The sequence below is a fragment of the Phalacrocorax carbo genome, chromosome Z (genome assembly GCF_963921805.1).
Source record: "Phalacrocorax carbo chromosome Z, bPhaCar2.1, whole genome shotgun sequence".
Lineage (NCBI taxonomy): Eukaryota > Metazoa > Chordata > Aves > Suliformes > Phalacrocoracidae > Phalacrocorax > Phalacrocorax carbo.
Window position 1 is genome coordinate 50,898,391 of NC_087548.1, and position 23,389 is coordinate 50,921,779.

Sequence of the window (23,389 nt, forward strand, 5' to 3'; positions counted from 1 at the left end):
TGTCACTGCCATAGCACTTAATATGGTAGAAAATACTCTGAAGACTAACAAATGAACTACATATCAGTACTAGCTGGCACTGCTGCTTATCAGAGTAAAAGCTTTTATCCTCCTTAATATCATTTGCCTTTCTTCAGGGCTCCACAGCTCCAGCTATTGCTTTATATTTAACTGAGACGTAACTTTTAAAGCACCAAAACATTGAATGTTCATCTCTTACTAAGAGAACAAATCTGTAGCAGTAGAACAGTTTCAGTTCAACAAAAATCTTGGAAAAAAAAAAATCTGAGTCTTCTAAAAGAAAAAAATGGAGTGCTCATGTCAAAAATAGAAGATTGATCAATTCTTCTCTCCTGAAAGATTAATGTCATTGTTTAGGTAATGTCATAAATTTGGGGGGGGGGGGGGGGGGGGGGGGGGGCAGGAGGGAGAAGGCACTACCCTGATGTCTAATATGAAACACACTCAATAAGCAGCATGATTTATTTAAGTGCACATTTACCTAAGAATTACTGTCAGGCAATTGCAGAAATGATGGCGCAGCAGTCCCACAGCATAATTTCTCCAGCCATCTGTGATGGCCATAATAGAAAACATTGGCTAGCAACAGCTGATTTTTTAATTCATTCTCCCTTTTCAGGTTTTGCAAAGGGTACTGGATACCTTACTTATTTTAGTTCATACAGAATTATCATACAGGTGGAAAAATAACAAAGGATCATGGTTCTGTGAATAGACAGGATTGTATTTTAAACTCAAAACCTAAACTGTCCCAATAGAAAAACATTCCTCTTTGTCAGGGTTTAGCAGAGATAAACTAATCATGCTCATGCCCATTATTATACTTAGCATAGAATTTATACACCAGCTACTCCAGTGAGGCTAACTTTGCACAGAAGCAGAACACCTACAAAGAAAAAATAAACCAGCCTTCTCTATCAAGGACTGTCTCTGCTTCCCCAAGGAAACAGAAATTAAGCTGAAGACACCTACAGCAAGTGGCAATCGTGTTGCTTAGCCATAGCTGTGGTGAAGCCTTCAAATAAAGGACAGTTTGGCACTTCAACAGTGATGAATTAAGCTTCTTCACAGTCACCTGAGTATAGCCCTAAACAATTCTCTTCCATGTTATTTCATTAATTTATTTTATATCCTTGCAGGGCAAAACAGTACTTATACTGGATAATGCAACAGCTTGCAGACCTCTTCTCACATGGCTCAGTTCTGCTGTTCTACTGCATGGGAACACCCGCTTGTCAGAGACACAAAACACAGATGAGTTAGAGCATGAAGAAGCAAAGGAACTTCTCTCCTGTGAATAAACTTACTTTACATAACAGAAACATGGCAACACTTTTTCTATTCTTTTAAAATAAACACTCTCAGAATCTCATCTGAATGATTCATGTGATGCTGATTAAACCACAACAGTGCATTAACCTGGCAGGCAGCTAAACACCACACAGCCGTTTGCTCACCCCACCACCCCAGTGGGATGGGGGAGAGAATTGAGGAAAAAAAACCAAACTTAAAATTCATGGGTTGAGATAAAGACAGTTTAATAGGACAGAAAAGGAAAGGAAAATCGTCATCATCATCATAATGATAAAAGAATATACAAAATAACTGATGCACAGTGCAATTGCTCACCACCCACCGACCAATGCCCAGCCAGTCCCCGAGCAGCGGTCCTCCCCCAGCCAGCTCCCACTAGATTATATACTGAGCATGATGTCACATGGTATGGAATATCACTTTGGCCAGTTTGGGTCACCTGTACAGGCCGTGTCCCCTCCCAACTTCTTGTGCAGCCGGCAGAGCACGGGAAGCTGGAAAGTCCTTGACTAGTGTAAGCACTGCTCAGCAACAACTAAAACATCAGTGTGTTATCAACATTATTCTCATACTAAATCCCACACACATCACTATACCAGCTACTAGGAAGAAAATTAACTCTATCCCAGCTGAAACCAGGACACACCACCATCTAATGAAGGAGAAAGACTTCAATCATTCTGCCCCTAAAATCACATCTAAGAACTCAGCTTTATAGCATAACACTGGGTATTTCTGCAATCCTATTTTTCAAGCTTATGGAAAAAAACTACAAATTAATAACCCTGACAAAAATCCAGTTTGCCACAGAAGGCTATGCAAATACAAAAAAAGAAAATAATCACAGAGAATATCAACGTATTTTATAGATTCTTCTCTAGTGCCATCTTACTACCAAATGATTCCCCTTGTGGTAAAAAACTTAGTTAGGAAAGGACTATGTGCGAAGGAACTTGTGACACCTGTCTTCCAACTTATGTTTGTATAAAAATGGTTAATTTTTAGTAACAAACACAATTATATCTTAAAAACACATGTATTTGTTATGGAGGAAATTTATACTGTTCCAAAAAGAAATGTGTAAAAAACACTGTTACAATTTTTTCTTCCATTACTAATTCTAGATGCCATCAACACATAAAGGTAAGAAAGCAATAAAACCATTATTTCATAAGAAATCTATTGTATTTTTGTGCACAGCTGCTGATTTATTTAAGTGGACTTTATACTGCTAGGCAACGTGATTAATATACCAGAAAAGAAGGTAAAAAGTAGGTCAGTGATATAGGACAATGGCTCTTCAACTCAACTTGCCTCCCTGCCTCCAACGTGAAGCATAACGCTCATTCCTCATGTTCTGGAGCACTAAGTAACACTGTAACTAGACACAGAAGACAAGAATTATTAGACATTATCCACCCTTGATCTTTACACAAAATTCCCATGACATCTATAGAATTTCCACAGCTGCACAAAACAGAATAAGGTCCATGGCAAACACAGCTTTCGGGATCTGCTCTTCAATAAATATCACAAGCGTAAGAGAGACAGCAAATGTTAACATTTTATTTGTTTTGAACATATAAAGGTTAACTCTCTGAAACAATTCTTTTAGAGCCATCTTGTGGGGAAAATAAGCAATTTAAAACAATACATGTACTTTAATTGGTTTTCTACCAAAAAGATCAGTGTTCAGTATGACATCTTCTAGTACTTTTTTAAAAAAATAAATGTCTCAGTCACACTGTAAACTATATACAACATTGTTTAAACCACTGGAACATGAATGAAGTGTTTGAACAATAATGTGTTAAAAGATTGGTTCTAGATAGAAAATATATGTATCATTAAAGTAAAGATGTTATTTTTCTGAAGAATGCTTTCAGGCCAGATTCCATTCAAACTCCTCCCAGCTGCAACCCACAAAAAAGGTGCAAAAACCTAGAGAAGCTAAGGTTTCTTTCAGAGCTTGCTTGGCCAAATGAGTAAATCAGATGGAATTATTCAATCTAACTGAAATGGCGTTAAAAAATTCCTAATTTAAATCTAAATACAGCTTTTGTTCTTTAACATCCTTCGCATTGCCAATTTATTTAAAGTTTTGGTAATCTGCTAGTTCTGAAGGGCTTTACACCAGTTGTTCATAAAGAACTCATTAAACGATAGTTTTCTGTTTGTGTACATTTAAGTGAAGTACAGGGTTGGGCAGTCAATTTTAGAATAATCGAAAGTCACGATGCAGGCTTCAGCTACTGAGAGCAATCAAACATCAGCTGCTGCTTGATCTATGTCTTGTCTATGAAGCAAAGCACTTAAATTTTATCCCAGAGAACAAAAGCGCACATGTAGTCCATATATCTTACTCAGTTTTAACTTATGCCCTATTAAAATACTTCATTTACATGGAACATTAAAGCATATCACATCACATTTATCCAATAAGTAATTATCCTCTATTAATACAAAAGTAAACCAGAATATCACAGAATGCTTTTACAAAGTGCACAATCAGGACGTGTCACACAAATATGCACTTTTTTGGAGCTGTTACAATCAGTGTATAGTGTAGACTAGCAGGCACCTCTGTTAATTTTTGTTTTTTAAATAAATAAGGAAATTTGACAACAAAAGGGTCCTATGGCTGACAGCTGTAATTAAACAGAACATACTGGCACCCAGATGTATAACCAGACAATTTGCTAAGGCAAGCAAGAGTATGTCAATTTTTAATTTTACACTGCTACCAAACTTTGCATGAAAGAAGGTGTACATGTGCGCTTACAGCTTTCCTTCCTCCTTAAAGATGACAATGAGATCCGCTTCCTCTACATCCCCTTTAAACTTTGGAAAGGAGCCCTGACTCAGGGGCACTTGCCTTAATGAGATTCTGGATTTCTTTGAATTTTGGATGTTCTTTATCAGCTACTAGTTGCAGCAATATAGCTTCGCTAGTAGTAACTATAATTCCAGTACGAGCAAGACGCTGAAAGAGAAAAGAGCAGAGAGAGAATAATGTGAGAGACTTGCAAAGGTGAATGAGTATATATTCTGTAAAAGTGACGGATGGTATTTTTAATAACATCTCCTCTTAATAAAAATATTGCCAATTCCATTCCAGCATCTGTTAATGGTGCCATTTTTAAGCTAGGATGGAAAGTGACTGTTTTTAGAGTTTACTGAGGAAAAAGGCTGCCCTGGTTTACAAAAAAGGCTTCCTACTTCTTTCCCTAGGTCAGATTTAATAGGCAGAAGACCCACCCGCTCTTATATTAACAACCCTTTCCCCTTCCATGGCCCCAAGGATAGCTTTCTTCACTCTCATGCAGATTTGAAAGGCCTGGGGAAAATGAAAATAGTAATGTCCAACTGAAAGGCATTAAGCAAGAAACTTAATTGTAACAATTTCTGTTTCAGGGCTTGTTATGTACTAGTATTTCGGTATTTGGACTACACAGCGCACTAGTACTAATAATCTCAGGAGACAGAATGAAAAGCTCTTCTACAGACCTTATAAATCACACTGGCACAAAAGCATCCTCTTTTAACTGACATCTCATTACAGCCTCAGTAACTCCCAAGTTAGTTCTCACAGCTACAGAATGAAGAGTAATACCACTGCACAGAAAGCAAAACTGAAAGAGGTCTGCTAGACCTTATACGTGTGCAACTAAACAGCAGTGCTTCATGTAGCCAAAGCCACAGGACTTACTGCAAAGTTTCTGGACTTTTAGACTGTGGTTGTTGCCTATGTAGTAAAGTTATCTTTAAGTAAAGACTGTCCACCCTCTACCCCCATCAGCTTCCCTGCAATCATACAGATGCTTTGGCAGTAGAACTCTTCATGGATGCAGTTTCCCTTCCATCATCCTCTACTGCATGCTCCACCAAACCTGACAGGGTCCTGAATGAGCCAAGGGAGGGCAAGAGGCAGAAAATACAGCTACATATGCCTTCAAGCAGGTTTCAACTGTAATTACGAAGGCAAAGAGAAACTCCAAACTTTCTAGGGCAGGCAATCATGACTATTTAGCTTTTCAATTACAAAGCAATTGATGAGGGTAAGTTATTAATTTTAGGGGACGAGTAAAGTATATGTAACTACAGTCTCTGTAATGGTAAGCTAACTAGGCTAGATTTACTCAAGTCAATGCTTCCTGTTTGCAATAATGGCAGCAAGCCTTGCAATATTCTTAAGCTGAAACAAAGCAGATAGCTTCCCCAGCTCCCCTACTCTGTACTGTGACACATTTGTTTAAACCACATACAAATACAAAAAAGAAAAATAGGAAATTCAGTATTAAATATTATGGCAATGCTTTCAAGATGTACCTCTCCAGGAATACAAAGTTTTTGTTTTTAGCTAGTATGGATGAGAGAAAAAACAGACTGTTAAAGAACCTTGCCTTCTCAGAAATGTGAATCTAAAAAAAGAGATTATCTTCTCTTTAGAATCAAAACATACCATAACATGTCAAAGAGGCTGGCATTGGCTTATACTCTACTTCTAGGACTAAGTATAATTTATATAGTTTTGAGATTAGTAGGAATGAAAATGTGTGTGCTAAGCATACTGGATGATTTTCAAGGAAAGAAAAAGTTTTCTCAGAACATAATCTTTCAGACAAAGGAAAGCAGCAAGCGTGTGTTGCATCCACACCACAGGAACAAGCAGAACAGAAGAGGAACAGACTAAACTGGCTCAATCTGAGATCAAGCAGTGGTACAGGTCATCTTCTATTTAATCAATGGAAACTTTGAGGTTTTTGGTTTCTGGGTGGTTTTTTTTTTAATTGCAAGTTTTTGCCTGCTGTCATTTATAAGTACACAACAGAAACAGAGACAATAACTCTTTAGGGTCATCCAGGCAGACATGAAAGCTTTGGCTATCAATTAATTCAAAGTGCACTTCCCAGTACACCTGTTTGGGTATTTGCATGTTGACCACCAGCACCACCAAAACACATGCTATGTGAGGGGAAATGTGGAGAACTAAGGGTGGGTGAGACCAGATGGGATTTGAGGTTGCTGAGGAATCTGGTTGTTATCACTGCAAGGTCACTCTTTACTGTCCTTGTAAGATCACGGTGAACAGAGGAGGGCTGTGTTGCTGGAAACAGTTAAAATTTACACTCATCTTCCCAGAAAGGTAAGAAGAAGGATCCAGGGAATCTGGATCAATGAACCTCACCTCAGCTCACCAGGTATGGAGCAAGTTTGCACAACAGACAATGTCAGACTCACGAATCAAAACAGTGTGACTAGGAACTGTCAGCTGTATGATGAGACTAAAGCAGGATTACCCAATGCTTTGGTATTTTACCAACCTCTCTATGAAATGTATCGCCATGGTCAATCAGGATTACTGACACGCCCAGTTCTTGTGTCCCTTTCTCCCGGTCTCCTGCTCCCAAGCATGCCCACATCTTGCCTGCTCTAGCCCATAGCCCTCAGCAGCATTTTTAAGAGAGGCTTTACAGCATAAAAAGGAGACAATGTTGGCATATGCAGCTACATAGAAGGAGAAGGAGGAGTTACTGCCATATAACTGACTCGCTCACCACAGCAAGCCAGCAAATGTTCCCTAAACCGTATTTTAATGGTGACTACTTAAGAAACCACTGCAAAGCACTTTCTTTGTACTTGGTGAGAAAACATTGCAAAGTCATACTAAAAAGTTACCTAAAACTGACCAATTTGCCAGGTTTTCAGCTTTTGCAACCAACCACTATATTATGATTGATACCTTTTTGACTAGAAAGAAAAGCAAAGCTAGCTAGTCACTGCTTTAACCTCTATTACACTGAACCAACTTGTAAGCCAAACAGATTTCAGTTTTCCTGTATTTTGCCTACTACTGCTGCTGCAACACATTGACTTGGGAAGTCCATGACTTCAGTAATTCCTGCACTCTGTGTGCTTTGCTATATTTTACGTGACAGACAACATTAAGCTTCTGCTTAATTGAAGTCATGGGTTTCATCAAAGGCTACATGCTGGTGATTTCCCTTTAGCCTTTAATTCTTACTCATGAGAAACAGAAGAAATTAAGTCTTCTCCAAATCTAACGAAAAAAGTATAAAATACTGTAGTAGTTATTAGTTTCAACTTCCAAACAATTGTTGGGGCCTGAGGCAAAAATTGCAGTTGTTGATTTGCAACCATGATGCCTGTAGGCAAGTTAGAGTACACTATCAAAAAAATCGTTTGCATGAATTTGTTGCCACACAGTTGCATGTGCTTTCAAATCTTCCCGTTACGTTTATCTCCACTTTCTCGACATTTAGCTAGACTAAGCTCCTGGGCAGGGCAGGGGGAAGTCTTTACTATAATCACAGAGTCTTGAGATTAAGCTTTAATTTGCACTGATGAGGAAGAGCAGAGGGAGGGACAGACATCCATGAAGATGCATTGAACGGGATCACCTACTATATTCTATTGCATTTCAAGGAATTTCAACAGCAGATCAAACACTGTTTGGAACAACAAAACCAAAAGCTCTGTAGCACTTTTACCCTGCTATACAGATAACACTCCATATGAAAATATCCTAAAATGCTAATGGTTATACAGAGTAACCTAGATTGCATGAAAAGATCACTTAAAATCTACATGTTCCAAACCAGGTTCCACATATTAGATCATACTTTAGGCGGGAAAAATAAGGCAGTAATCCCCCATCCTGGAAGCTATTCTGAGAATCAGAGCATTCAGCTCATCTCAAGTCTACATTTGTCCTTAGAAATTTGTTAGCTTACAATAAGCAGTGAGATTAACATACAGACTCAAGGTGGAGAAAGCCTTGACTAAGAAACTTACCTCAAGAGCAAACATTCTGTCCATCATACTTCTTGATGAGGTGGCATCAGCTACAATATGAACTTCCAGACCTCTGCCAATTAATTCCAATGCTGTTTGCTGGATGCAGACATGAGTCTACAGGGGAGACATCAAAGGCAAAAACCCCACCAACAAACCATTATTATAAAACATGAATAGCACAATGCCAAATTATAATACATCATTAATCAGGGTTCAAACATGTATTTTTGAACGTCTGACATGACCAGGGAACTCAATGTGGGTTTTAAATGCCAACCAGGCTTGAGACAAGAGCCTGTAGTTTACAAACATCTAATTTCAAATTTTATTATGAGATAATATCAAAGACAAATAACACAAAAATAATTTAATCTGTAGACGATATCTGAGCTCTAAGCAATACAAATTGACTTTTTTTTTTTAACTACAGAAAGCAATGCTTAATACTATCATGGGCCAAATAGACATTACCATAAAACAGTACAAGAATGGCAAGGCACATACTTCTACTCCAAACAGGACAACGCTGCGGACTCCAGGGATTTCTGCTAATGCTGCTTCGACTTCTGGCAGCACCATTGAAAATTTTGTTTTGGGAAGCACAAGTTTAACTCCTGTTAAATCAATCTCTTGCACAGTGCTGCCAAGTCCTTTGGGATACTGTTCAGTTACAATAACTGGAATTCCTAATAGCCGTGCACCCTGGAGCTGCGAGGGATCAGGGAAGAAAGAGTACATGAAAAAAGAAACTATGGAAGAACGGTATTAGCAAAGACATCATTATTACCTGAAACTGAATAATCAGTAAACTGGCTGTGTATAAAATAATAATTTACATGTGTGATCAAAACTCTCTACAAGAAGAAAAAGCAAAACCCGTACCAGTCGTTGGCCCACGCTGATGATATCACCGAAGTACTTGATGGCAGGCCGGAATCGCTCTTGCATATCACAGCAGAAAAACACAGTGCTTGAGGGTGTCAGGTTGCCCAAAGTAGTCATCTGAAAAACAAAATGTTTTCTGTAGCAGTGAAGACCCTTTCAGAAAAGCAGCAGAATGAGAAAGAGTCTCCAACACCTCTGCTGGCTAACAGCTTTATGTTACTTCAAGTCAAAATAAGAGACAGGTTTTTCAAGCCTGATTTTGGTATGTTTCTAAATTCAAATGAACAGCTGATACTGAGCAGTACAGTACAGTCATCAATAGGTAATCAAGATTTTATTAGGTGGGAGACACAAGTTAACATAAACATACATGGAAACTTCTGAACCCTGAAGGCGGGCAGAGGGGCACACCACCTAAAGTACTGTAAAAAAAAAAAAAAAGTACCAACATTCCTCAAATTCATTTTTAAAGACAGAACTCTTAGAACTGACATAAAATCAGGATGAAGTTTAAAAAAAGTCAGAATTCCACTTGCTTTCAATACTGTATGTAACATATTTTCAACATTTTCATTGGGTAGTCAGTTTGTTTTGTCTATGACATCTTTTAGCACAAGTCTGATGAAAGTCCAAAGGCCAGAACGAAAGCAGAGCTTGTCAGTATTATGACCAGAAACTGAACTGAATACATTTTAATGATAAATATAATCTCCAGATCTTCCATCATACAGGCTACGGAGCAGGGTGAGGTGGGTGGGGGGATGTAAGAAAAAAGAAATCAAAGATTGCATTTTTTCACACTTTGAAAGAATGCTTTGTATTTGTATGAAATTACTTGCACTACCTGCAGAAGCAAAGGATAAGGCTTCAGCTGGAGACTACAGGGAAAGCAAGCAGCTACATACTATCATTTAGTTGTAAGGCAACTCAAGAGAAATTACACCCATTCAAGAGCTTTTCAGCAGACCGATAAATCAAATTGAATAAACTGCTTCTGGGAAGCAGCCATTAATTGTATATACTTCATTTTCTGCAAAATGAGGCTGTGATGTTTTAAACTAAAACAAAATTATAAAATCTGCAAAACAGTGTATTTTGGAAGAGCAGGGATATATTGGGTTTACATGGCAAGGTTTTGGTAGCAGGGGGAGGCTGCAGGGTGGCTTTCGTGAGAAGATGCCAGAAGCTGCCCCATGTTGGACAGAGCTAGTGCAAGCTGGCTCCAAGTTGGATCTGCTGCTGACCAAAGCTGAGCCCATCAGCGATGCTGGTGGTACCTCTGTTGTAATATATTTAAGAAAGGTAAAAAAAACATTGTGCAATAGCAGCTGAGAAAAGGAGTGAGGACATGTGAGAGAAACAACTCTGCAGAAACCAAGTTCAGTGAGGAAGGAGGGGGAGGAGGTGCTCCCATCCTCGGTGGCAAAACGTCAATGCTATCAATACAAGCAGTTACAAAGGCAAATGCAGTAACAACTGTAAAGCAGGTGTTCTAACACTGGACCCACTGACGCCACAGGAAGGCAGAAGAGCATCACAACACACATCAGGGCATTCTTTTTCACCAGCAAGGTACAGCTGCACTGAAACAGGTTACCATAGGTGGTGGGATCTTCCATCCTTGGAGGTTTTCGGCATTCTACAAGGCAGCAGCTGATTTGACCAAGAATTGGCTTTCCACAGGAGTTAGGGAAGGCAGCCTGTAGACATCTCTCCCAAACAACACTTCTGTGATTCTACACCACGGAATAAATGAGGCCTGGGACCAAGAATGCTTGAAAATAAAATTAAATATTAAGTAACTGCCTTGTTCTTGAACACCTCCCATCTACGTGCTTGAACAATGCAGAAGCCAGTTGGTAGGAAGTACTAATGTACAATTCAACACCACACTAAGCACCTACTGTGATCCATTCTAACTCTGACACTTACTAGCACCAGAGCATTCAATCATGACATTTAACTTTCCTACTTCTCAGCAGCAAAAATTGGAATTGACAATATTCATAAGTGTACCTCCTACTCAGAAAACGTGTCATTTTATCTTGGCATTTATTTGACAAGAAAAGACCATTATTTTCTTCTATAAACCACTCCATCACTTTTATTCTTTCAAGATAATTTTGAACTATTGCAAACCATCACAGACTGTAGAGTGATCTCCGTGGAATTAGTCTATTGCCTTAGTATACACCTTCCTGTGCCACGGTAGTGGACAGCACTACCATCCCTAGCAAAGGAACAAGTATGTATAGACTAGGAACGGCTGCAAAAAGATGCATAGTCTGCCTGTACAGAAGGATCAACCAAATGTAAATATTCTTCACGGATACCTACCTGGTCTGAGCCCTCAGCAATACACAACTTACAGAGCTCCTATACAATATATCCCACAGGTCTGTTATCTTTATTTTGCAGTGTTTTCTCACCCACAGCTTCTCTGTTGCTATTTAAGAGCACTATTTCCAGTGCTGCCTGCGGTGGATGTGAAATGCAAGAGCATTACCATCCTCCATATCTACTACCATGCACAAACACCTAATACCATACCTCAAGACTCAGATCTGGTCTCCCTTTAAGTCCTTCCCCTCCCTTATTCTAAAACATACCTAATACTTTCAGTCTTTCCTCCTACAACTCAATTTTCATTGCCCTCCCTGGGGTGCTTTTCAAACTGCAGCCTACAGTGAGACACCCAATACTACAAGCTCAGATTATCAGTCAATTCACAGCCCTTGCAGGCCCTCTCAGTTTGTACTTCCAGTATGCCATCTGCTCTTTTCATAACTGATGATACTTAGACTCCTAAGATACATTTTAACCTCAAAATCATCCCTTGAACTCTCCCTCATCTTTTATCTGCATAGTTGATTATTTCTACCTTAGTGTAGGAATTATTTCTACCTTTGTTGCTTCCATTTTGAAGAGCATCTTATTTCACCTTGTTTCTCCAACTTGCCTTGAAAAGCCTGAATTTTGCTCTCTCAGATGCTTATGGCTCCTCCCAGCTTGCCACCTTCTGCAAAAACAGTATCTGCCCTAAATTTTGGCAATGACATGGATGATGGAATAATTTCAGAAAGCAGATTTGCAACAGATCTTATAGAGCCCAATTTAATATTATTCTGATTTCACAGTGAAGCATGGAAGAAAACCAACTGCCTTTCCAGCCAGGGAGCATTCTCATTACAGACTTCCACTGAATCCATAATCTAATGTGTTTATAACAAACGTCACAGGGAGCTGGAGCAAAAGCCTTGTATCTGCTTTCCTCTATTATCAAGTTGGTTTAATATGATTTAATTTATCCCTTTACTTTAATACCAGCGGCACTCTAAAATAAAGTTGGGTCAACTATATATTTGCTAAATAAAAGCGTTTACAAAATCTAACACAACTAATTCCTATATTGTTCTTCACAGCTATTTCTGATTAACTTGCAGTCTGAATCAAACCATGCAACGCATGGCAGAACAAGAAGAAACCAGAATAAACGGCAAGATCAAAAAATCAACACTTGCTGGTGTTACTTGGAATAGCAGATGTGGGAAGGACAGAGTGCAGCAGAAAGCACTTTGAAATTAAGTTTCATAAATAGTAGCTAATGCAGTCATAAATAAATTCACAGAAGTAGCTGCTACATATACAGGAAAGGTTCCTTTTATTGGTTCTTCAGTGTGCCACATAAATCCTACCACTCCCTCGCTGTCAAAACTGGCCTCCCCTTCCACAGCCGCACTCCCTCCGGGACATGGGACACCTCCAGCTCATGCATCCCTGACAGCGACAACCACGACGGCCTGCAATGCTCCAGCGCCGCACCTACCAGTGAGCTGAAGTGGAGGCAAACCTACACCCAAATGTCAAACCCTGGGCCGGCACACCAACACCTCTCTGCTTTCACTCTGAGGAGAGGCAGGGCTGGGCAAGGATGGTGAGCCACTGCAGCCAAACGGCACCTGTCTGAATCCACCCCAAATATAACACCTACTCAGTCAAGATACCATTAAACAACCTAAGTTTAAAAACAAAACCAAGAAAAGCCCAAATCGCCTAAAGTTCCCCACACAGTATGTAAGCTTTTGCTTCACCCCTCTCAGTTAGTCACCAGGCCCTTCTTCCCTCCAGCTGGAAGTTATCCACAGCATAACCAGAATAGGTATGTCAGACAGACACGTAACCTGATGCAGTTCTTTTACCCAGCTAGAGAAGTCATCTCTAGGACCTTGTCCAGACCAGGATTTAAAGGTATGCTCTCACCAGTTACATACAGCTTTAAATCCTACTCTAGGAAAGGCCTAGGTGGGACAGTACAGGTGTTTTTTCACATCTGTTTCATCTCTGCTGATTATTATTAATCATATGAAATGTAACTGTGATGAAGTACTGTAATTACAGAATCAGCTTTACAAAAATATTCACATACACTTGCTCTTTATCTGTGCTTTCCCTGTTCAAACTTCAGGGAGCCATTACACATACAAAATGCAATTTTCCCCCAGTATATGTAAAGAACAAGAAAATGGAAGCCGAGAAATAATCTCATGTAGCATCACTATTCACCTCGTAAATCTCTTGCCAAGATTACCCACTGAAGGGCAGAAGAGAAGACCTTGCAGCCTTGGTCTTTCAAGGATGGCATAAAAAGACAACAAAAAGTAGCTGACTATCATATTTTCTTTGTTATCTGTAAGATTGTTTTACTTTGCTGCTTATCTTTCAAAGGAAAAGAAAGATTTAAGAAATTCAGTTTAATGTATTTCACGAGAAATAGGTTACAAGTGCTTCAACTTAGAAATGTAAATATTTTTTTTATGCTAAGCCAAAGTACACCCTTTTATATGCAATTCAGCATTTTAAAAGGGCAGATTTAGTTAGATAAGCACAAGATGTTCATATAATTAAGGCAGTACAAAATTCTTCTTTAAAATCGAAAATGATCAAAATGCTTGCTGCAAAGTAAAGATACACAAACAAGGAGTCTGGGTTTGAAGAAACCTCTCTCTTGATATTTCCAGACCTTTTTTCCCTTCTTTAAGGTTCCAAGTGCTGCTTTTTTAAAAAAATTATTCATTTAGAAACACTGTGTTTAATTGTAGCACTAAGATACCACAACTTATAATCTCACTTTTTAAAACAAACAAACAACTCCCCTCATCCAACATATCCTGCAATTTATGCTTTGGCTTTTCCTGGTCTTTAGAAAATGGACATAGGCTCCTAAGTTAATGTTAATTCTATTTCCAAAGCATCTGAATGTAGCAATATTAGATATGTGTACAAAGAGTGAAAATCTGTGTATAGTCATATTTTATTTAACTTATCTTTCAGCAACAAATAAGTATCATTCTGCAAGAAAGGCACATCTAAGACATCAACACGTTCTTTAAAAAAAGACAACACCCTGAAGCAGAGGTGCTTTATGCGGTGATTTCAATAATTTTACCCTTTCAGCTCTAGTATCTTAAGGTCACAAGTTTGTAAATGCAGAGCACAAGTACTGCTGAAAAGAAGTCACCTTGAAGTTATGACAGCAACAGTGAAACAGCCTCTCTCTGGCATATATTCGAATGCTGCCTGAACTCCTCTATTACACAGCTTTAATAAGCATAGCTGTCTCATCTTCAGATATCTCCAAAGTGCTTTTCCTTATTGCTTCTCTCCTCCCAAGTCAGTTAAAACAGAATGTAATAGTTTTAGTAGCACTATTTAACTGCATTTGGAGTTAGAAGAGGTGAAAGTGGTCCTGCATTCCTCCTGCCGACTAAAAATATTATTCTGTTAAAACTTTTAAGACACGTAAAGTCCATGAAAAGCAGACGGCTCCCTTCTGCTTGTACTCAGTCCCCCAGTTTGCAAAGAAACACTTTCCTCACCAGTTGGGAGAGGCCAAAGGAAAAGTCCCTCCTCACTGCAAGTCTGGGCTGAGGACTTTTAAGAGTGGCAGTCAGGCTGAACATCAGGGTTCACCCCATCCCACCAGCCTGCCTAAAGCTGGGTGGCCTTTAAGAGTTCAAGTGGCTGTTTTGCACAAGGACAGCTAAACCAAACAAATGTACATATATGAGCAGAATACAAAGGCACAAATACGACTGGAGAGCAAGCATCCCTGCACAGATCGAGCCTTGAACTGAACTGCGTGGGGTGGCCTTCTGAGGGGATCATATGGTGATTTCTCTGTGAGATTACTGCCCCCCTCAACTGCAGGGACAGGAAATTGAAACAGCCCAGTAAAACACCATTTGGTGCTGACATTTATTGAGCTACTGCAACAAAAGGCGTCCTTCCACATCAGGCCTGCAGAGGAATCAGAACAGGAGGATGTTGTTCCAGAGTTCATGGGTGCTACCACCCTACAGGTTAAAATGCCATCCCTAACTAAACACATACATACATTTTATAAAGCACATACATAAAAATACTGAAATTATTGTCTAGGGGTATGGGTGCTAGTATCTATGAATCTTAATTTTAAACCAAATACATCTTTCCAAACATGCAAGTCTAATCACATCAGTGAGCAAAGGTTGCCCCTCTTGAAAGACAGGTTCACAATGGCATCTCAGCTGACTACGCCAGATGCAGCGTTGACAAACCTATGTCAGGTGTAACTGCAGCTAAAACATCAGGGCAGGGAAGGGCACACAACAGTGGTAGTGCATGAATCAACATACTGAAAGAACGTATAATCTTCCCATCAGTAAATCCTAAAGGTCTTAAAAAGCACAGCTGTGACTGTATCAGACCAAATGTTCCCCAAACGAGTGATCTCTGAGCACCTGCCGGTGGCTTAAGGCGAGCTGACATCATTGTGATGTCTCCAGCTCATTCTCAGCTGCTGAAGCACATCAAGGAGGCAACTAAAATAATACACAAGAACCATCCTTTTCATATCAACAGTTGCTATTGTCACAGAATTGCAACAGTATCGGTAAAAGCAGCTAATCCATTAGGCAACTAATGCATTAACTATTGTTTCATACTGAATCCCTGCAGTCAGTTAAAACTGCATAGTGCATCTGCACCCTGGGAATGACGTATCCTTCCATGTCTCAACACTGACCTTTTACACAGAGATGTATGTCCTGCTACAAATGCTCAGGCTGCAAATACAGTTTCAGCGCAGAAGCCATCTGCAAGAGAGTCTTTGCAGAGCAGTGGTCTGCATGGACATGTAAGAAACAGAATTCTGACCTGTGTCAGATTACACAAATTCTGTTTCTAAAATCCTTGCTTGAATTAACACCCATACCGACTCTTTTCACAAGTTCGAGAGACAATCCTTTTCAGTTTGTCTGGCTGGGCCCCCATTCATTCTGTTTCCAAGACACAAAAGAGAAAGGTTTGAAGCTGAATACAATGGGTGGCAAATGACAAAAAGAAAAATAAGTGACAAAATAACTTATTAAACTAGTTTGGTCTTCTTAACCACTCTTTCCATCATAGGGTTAAGGAAAGGACAAAAGAATCCAAAGGCATCCTTGATGTACAGTCTAAGTGAACAAGACACCTTCAAAGTTTATGGGTTCATGACACTACAATTATGCATGGTTTACAAACAGTGTGAATTAAACTGTTTCTAGAAACATAAAGAGAAGATGAACAATGTTTCAGTTTTTATGACATCACTTTTTCAACTTATTAGTAATGTTGGCTTAAGAAACAAACTACTTAATTATAAATTAAGAACACAGTAACTATGTGGGGTTTTTTCTTTTTTTTTTTTTTTTTTTAAAAGTTGCCTCCTTTGGTGCTGGAGAAAGGAAAAAGCAATAAGCAATTTTGTTCCGAGTGCAAACTATTCCAGCACAACTGGCACGAATCTCCACTGTGCATAAAGATATCTTAGCATGAAACACACGTACTGTACCCGTCTGGCAGTCTGGTTTCCTGGTTTATGGCCACAAAACGAGTGAGTTATGAACCTGTAAAGAGCTTTTTGGGGTAAGGAGGGATGCAGAAATCCCCGGGATCTATGAGCCATGAGACCGAGCTTTGGCAGAGCCCTCTTTACCGGCAGCCTTTGAGTTCCCACCCAGGAGCGTTACCTTCGGTTAAGGCTGTCTAGCACCAGGCACCTGTTTCAAAGGAGAAGTATTGATTATTGCACCACCGGGCTGCCTCCCCACTCACAGGGCCAAGGAAGTTCCACTGGCCGAAGGCTAAAGCCCGGTTACCAAACCCACGCCGCCCGGGCGCACCTGCCACCCCGTCTTAGCGGAACAGAAGTTTCCACGGAGAAATAAGCCAAGGCGGGCTTGTGGGTCTCTCTCTGCCCACGGCTGCAGCCCGCTCCCGGCTCCTCGGGCGGCCGCCGCCTCTCGCCGGGAGGGTGCGGGGGGCGGTCGGGCAGCCGCAGCTGGCGGCGGGACGGGGCTGGCCGCCCACGGGCACACCTGTGGCGGCCGGCTCAGCCCCTCCGTCGGGTCTCACCTGTATCTGCAGCGGCACCAGGCGCACCTTGCAGCGCTCACTGACCAGGAAGCCCTTGGGCAGGTCTATGTACTGGCTCCACTCCTCAGCGAAGAGCTGCACCACGAACTTGCGGTGCATGTCTATCTGGTCCCCGTAGAGACTGAGGAACTTCTGGATCAGCAGCTCGTAGCCGGCGCCGTGGGGCACGCTGGAAGGCCGCGCGAAGACGGAGAAGCAGAAGAGGACGGGCACCGAGCCGCTGCCCGCCGGCGAGCACCCTCCGCCACCCGGAGCAGCTGCCGCCTCCGCCGCCGCCATGTTCAGGGGCAGCCGCGCCGAACCCAGCCAGCTCGCTGCGGCCCGCGCCGCCCCTCCTCCTCCTCCTCCTGCCGCCTCCTCCCACCGGCCGGGCGGGCGGCGCCGGCCGCCCCCAATCCCGGCTGCGGCTGCCGCTGCTCCTCCTTCTCGCCGTGGGGCCCGGCCCTGCCCCGTGAGCTTTCGGGGCCGGGCGCGCCGCCGGGGCGGCTCAGCGGGGCGGGCAGCGGCTCTCCCGCCGGCGCCGCTCCTCCGCGGAGGGCGGGTACCCGCTCCTTAGGCGGGCGGCGGGAGGAACAGCCCTTCACCCAAGCACCTGTCCTCGTCCTCCTCCGGCCCGACAGGGAGAGCCGGGGTGCCCCGGAGAGGGGCCGGCGGCGGGACGCCAGGGCACCTCCCTCCGGGCGGCCCCGTCGTGGCCTCTGCGCCGCCGGCCGGCCGGCAGCTCCGTCCCTCGCCGGGGCGCACCCCACCGCCGCCGAGCCGGCGGCAAGGCCCGCGGCGGTGAAGGGGCGGGGGCGTGGGGCCGGCCGCCGCGGCGCCCCGTCGGGCGGGCGGGGAAGGCGGCCCGGGCGGCGCGGCTGGCAGGCAGGCAGGGCGGGACGGCCGCCGCCCGGCCCGCGGCGGGAACGGGCGCGGCCGAGCCCCGCGGAAGCTGGGGAAGAACCTGTTGATCGAGGCTGAAAGACGTCCGGTTTCTTTCAAGCACGATCTAGCCCGATCTTAGACCTAGGTGGGCAGTAGTTGCTGGCTTTCCCGGTACCGGCACCGGGTTGTTGAATTTAACGCGAGGCTTTCTTCAGAAATGTCAGTTTCTGAGGCGCGGGAGGTACCTAAGCTGCTGCACGCCGAGGCTCTGAACCTGCAGCTCTGCATCCACAGGTGAGGAGAAGGGAGCAGGATGCCATGCATCCCCGCATTTTAGCCTTCCCAGCTTGTGTTCTCTACGAAACTTCCAAATTCGTTAACCGCCCCGCCCCGCCCCGCCCCGCATCTCCCAGGAGCGACAGGCAGCTGGAAATGTTACCCATATTTTTGCCATAATTACCAGATTTTCTGCTGCACTTCAGTGTGCTTGGGGGAAAGGGTCTGAGTCGTGTGTTACACTCGTAGAAAGAAAATACTCTCCGTTAAAACCAAGTGCATGTTCTCACGCACCATCCAATGCAATGGCACCACCATTAAGGTTAATGGATGGCTGCCTGGCTAAATACCAACAAGCTGAAGCTCAGAGTTGTTCTTGTGCTTTACTGATATCGGAAATCTGGAGCTGTCACATTAAATGACAATATTATATTTTTCCCTAGATTTTTTTTTTTTCAGAAAATAAGTTGCTGTTATGAATTGATTTAAAAATCACAAGCATAAGGAGCCTTTTATAATTACATATTTACACACTCATATGCTGACTAGGCACTGAAGCAGCGTGAAGTGATTATTTTATACACTATGAAGAAACAAATGTGCAATGGCTTCTGCACATTGCAGGGAAAACATGCAAATTTTACTGTGTCTCGGCAGATATTATACAAGTAAGGTTTTAAAAGGATTCAACTGAAAGTCTAAAATATACATTGATTCTGCCTTTTTTTTACTGCCAGTGAATTCAGTGGATTCATACAGAATTTGCACCCTCTTTCCAAAGGAGGTAGAGTCAGCCTGTTTGTATTTAACTGAACACGTGTAGGTGATTAAAAAATACTTTTTATAGAGTGAAAACACAAGAGATCCTGTCCATCTGAGTTCTGTTTAAACATTTGATCCCGTACTGTGTGTGACAGTATTTAGCTGGGGGAAAAAAAAAAAAAGCATTTTTCACTTCTAGCAGTACATATATAGGAGTGTTTACTGAAGTATATACAATTCTATTCCACTTGCCAGCTATAAAAATACCCAGCAGCCAGGGTTTGGGGCTTATTTTAATTATTTGTCCATGCTTACTGTTCTGCTGATTTAATTTATGAATACAGCCAGTCATTAATGCTGTTGCAGTAGAGGCATACAGGGTGAGTAATTTTATGGCCCAGTCATTAGCTGACTTGAATCAGTTCCAGTTTTCCAAAAGACAAGGTGACAAATTGAATGCTCAGAGTGTTATATTTATTTTCTGTGACTTAAGTTGGTTTCCAGGTCTTAATTTGTACTTTATTTTAATTGAGCGCTGTTCCAAAATTCAATATATTTTTAAAACATAGCATGGATAGTGGTTTGGTTGGTTAATGGTGTCTTAAGTGGGCTTCCTTTTTCCATTACAGCAAGGCAGGGCTATCTGTATTAACAAAATGCACCATAGCAAGTTCTTACCTTTCTACAGTTGCTGTCTACGATGAATACATTTGAATACAAATCACTCAGTTATTATGCAAAATACATAGCTGATATTTTGTTAAGTTAGGCAGATTCAAGCTTATTTAAATAACAGAAAAAGTTTTGCTAACAGGTAGATTTATGCAGTGGCAAGGAAGCAGTACTCAGATTGATCCAAAATCTGGATGACCATTGCCCACCTCTGTCTCAGGTCAAGGAACAAACAGGGAGATGGACCCCAACGTGCGGAGCAGGGGCCACTCCTCCCTCCCTCTCTGTCCGAGTCTTACAAGCTGAGGAGCGCAACTGCCAGATCCCTGCGCACGTAGGAAGGTAAAGGCTGATAGCTGCGTTCTTTACCAGCAACCCATCTCTCCTTACCAAATGACACCTAACCTTGGCCTTTATCTGCATCATTACTCTGCTTGTATCACACTATACCACCTTTGATTTTCTTGCATTTTGAATTCTCTCTCTTCCCCCAGCAACGCCACAGTCAGTCTTTTCACATGTAGTTTAATTTTATTTCTGAAAGCACTTAAGTAATTTTGAGTAGCTGCTGTGCTTGGGTGGTACTGTCCCATAGAGGAAGACACTTCTGATGGAAGCAGATCTCAGACCATGAATTTTTCCTCTCAGACTGTAGTCATCTTCAGCTGTTAAAAGCATCGCCCTGAGACACAGACTCGGGAAGGGGCAGTTCCCGAGCATCACCAGCTGGATTCACTGGCCTTTCATGTGTCTTTTAGTCATACGGCTCCTGTGGTGGTGGCAAATCAGGCTGCTTCTAATTAAGTTGGAGAGGTGTGGCACCATCACAGATACTAGGCTCCAGCCCAGAAGGAAAATCCAGCATAGCAGTTTTTGCTTCACAGAAAGAAAAGAGGGTATGATGCACAGGGAAAACGTCCAATGACCCACATTACATTGGCGTAAAACAAAGATGTACTTTTTACCCAGTTTGAACAACAGAAGTGTGTAAGAGCATTTGTAACACATCTCTTTGGCACTTCACATTGCAAGTAATGTGTGACCACTCCTCATACACAATAAATGAAAATACAACTTCTAGTAGGAAGTTGGTGTTGCTGATTTCCAGCCATCTTTTTTTTTAGATGCTGCCAATCTCACAAGCTCAGCATATTGCAAAGTCATAAGAACGGGGATATAATCCCAGCGAATACACTTCTTCGATGGTACATACAACAGTACACTATAAAGAAATTTATTGAAAACTACAAAGTATCAAAGATTTTAAGTGAAGGCCAAATTTCCTCAGCACAATTCCGAAACATTTCTGTCTGTATCAAGTCCTCCTATTAACAAGTCTGTTGGCATTCTGCTTAGACACAAGGCTCTGCCTGCCGCATGGGACCTTCCTTGGCTGCGGCAGAACTGGACAAGGTCATCTGAGCTGTAGCCTCTGGGAAGCATTTTTGTGTTTGTTTGTTTTCAGCAGTTAAGGAACACTTCCATCAAGAGCTAGGATGGACAAGGTGAGAGAGATGGAGGCTCATGCTGTGTCAACTTTAAAAATAGAGGCATGCGTTAGGGTTCAGAGTGAAGGTTGAAATTCAGGGCATTAAAATGTAAACTCCTTGGTATGTAAAGAGAAAATAATTTACCTTTTTTTTAAAGACAAAACCAGTTCGATATTCTAACTTCTGGATGAGGCTTTATTAGTTTCTCAGTTAAAAGTTTTAGAAGTATATTTTCTGCCTGAATCATTTTATTTGTTTATTTCCATCTGCCTGAAAGCCCATCATATAGTTGGCTTCTGCGGAACAAAACACAATGTCAAACTGAATCTACTAAAATTACACACTCCCCATTATATATATAAAATTATACGTTCTGTTGCAAATTGCAGTAAAATCATGTATAGAGTAAGCCCTAGAGAAAAATATTTACTGCTCTGGTGATGCCCTCTCCATCAGCAAGAAAAATGTGAATGGTGAGGGATGTCCTGCAGTTAACAGTTTTGTGCTTTGAAAATCCAAAGCGAGCAGGTGGCTTTAAATTTCTTATAGTTCAAAATCCTCTTTTGCATCGCAACTGCCTGAAATTTACACAATATATGCAATAGGAAGGAAGTCAAGGAAAAGGGTACAGCTGTACTACTATACTTCATCAACTGGCATGCATAAATACACTACCTTTCTGTGCAGTTTCATTGATTTTCCATTATTTCAGCGTTACTTAGTTCCCCTGTGATATTTCAGAATTATTTTCATTTCACATCCAAGTTACTGCTTTTACTCCCTATGAGGGCATGCCACAGATAACGTTGTTAAAGCAATAGCGTTGCCTCAAAGACCTTTGTTAGATCTCACATCTTGTCCTGCAAACGTGTATTAAGCTACCTTGTTTAGCAATGTTACTGCATTGTCAGGCAGGTCGGCACAGATAGCTTAGGTTTGCAGTCCCGGCTTTGCAGTCCCAGCTGAAGTCTCTGTTGGCTTCAATATATCTGGGTAGAGCTGCATTGTATTTTGAAACTACCCTTGACACTGGGCTTATAGCCAGATTTACTTGCTATCTATGCTACATACCTGAGATAACGTCCCTTGTGCGGGCTCTGTAGTAATTCTGCTGATAGTGCTGGGGGGAGGACCTTGCAGGTGCATACTTTGCACTTCTGAGTTGTGCCAACTGCAATGTGGACTTGCCTCAGCACCCCATACTTGGCCCAGCCACTTCCATTTATCACGTCTGCAGGAACATTATATTAACATTGCACAAAATCCTTTTTAAGAGAGGTCTGCATTTGTGCTGCAGTTACCTGTAATAGTAATCTGTGTATGGAGTGGTGGAGTCTTTGGGGATTCTGGATGTCAAACTGACCCTGAGATCAGACAACCCAAGCATTGCCCATATGTCAGCTAATTAGCCTACAACTGTGCTGATGCTGCATATTTGAATGACAGACACGTTTTTGCAGCAGTGTGGTTGGAAATAGTTGTGACTGGCAAAGAAGTCCTGGAATTTCCTGGAAGAGTAAACCATTCTTCACCTGGTCAGTTTTGCTTCCTTGCAAGGTTTGGAAATGAGTTAATACTGATAATGTTTTTAGCTTAACTTCTAATGTCATCTGCCCATGTTGCCCCTTTTATCAAGAATTATCAGACTATTTTATTTATTTTTAAGACTGCCAGCTACGTCATGATACCTCAAAGTATGAAGTGCATTATTGGGACAAATCTCTGTCCGCCATTTGATTTTGCAGCTTGATAGGTGTTTTAAAGCTCCACTGTTAATAATCAATTCAATACCATGACACGTAGGCTGTGTTTTGATATCTTAAATTCCTTTC

The 23,389-nt window shown here is 41.7% G+C and overlaps 1 protein-coding gene across 2 annotated transcripts; it reads right to left on the minus strand.

Annotated features, from left to right (window-relative positions):
- Positions 1–1,542: 1,542 nt before the first annotated feature.
- On the minus strand, positions 1,543–17,855 carry ISOC1 (isochorismatase domain containing 1). Of its 2 annotated transcripts, XM_064437795.1 has the most exons (6): positions 17,473–17,855; positions 9,037–9,156; positions 8,659–8,862; positions 8,152–8,268; positions 4,211–4,318; positions 1,543–2,716 (listed from the first exon to the last, which is right to left on the minus strand). In XM_064437795.1, the coding sequence occupies exons 1-6, from the start codon at positions 17,770–17,772 to the stop codon at positions 2,636–2,638; spliced, it is 930 nt and encodes a 309-aa protein (XP_064293865.1). In that variant the 5' UTR covers positions 17,773–17,855; the 3' UTR covers positions 1,543–2,635. The 2 variants fall into 2 exon arrangements, with proteins under 2 accessions (XP_064293865.1, XP_064293868.1); XM_064437798.1 differs by having other exon boundaries at positions 1,543–4,318; positions 17,473–17,853.
- Positions 17,856–23,389: the final 5,534 nt, after the last annotated feature.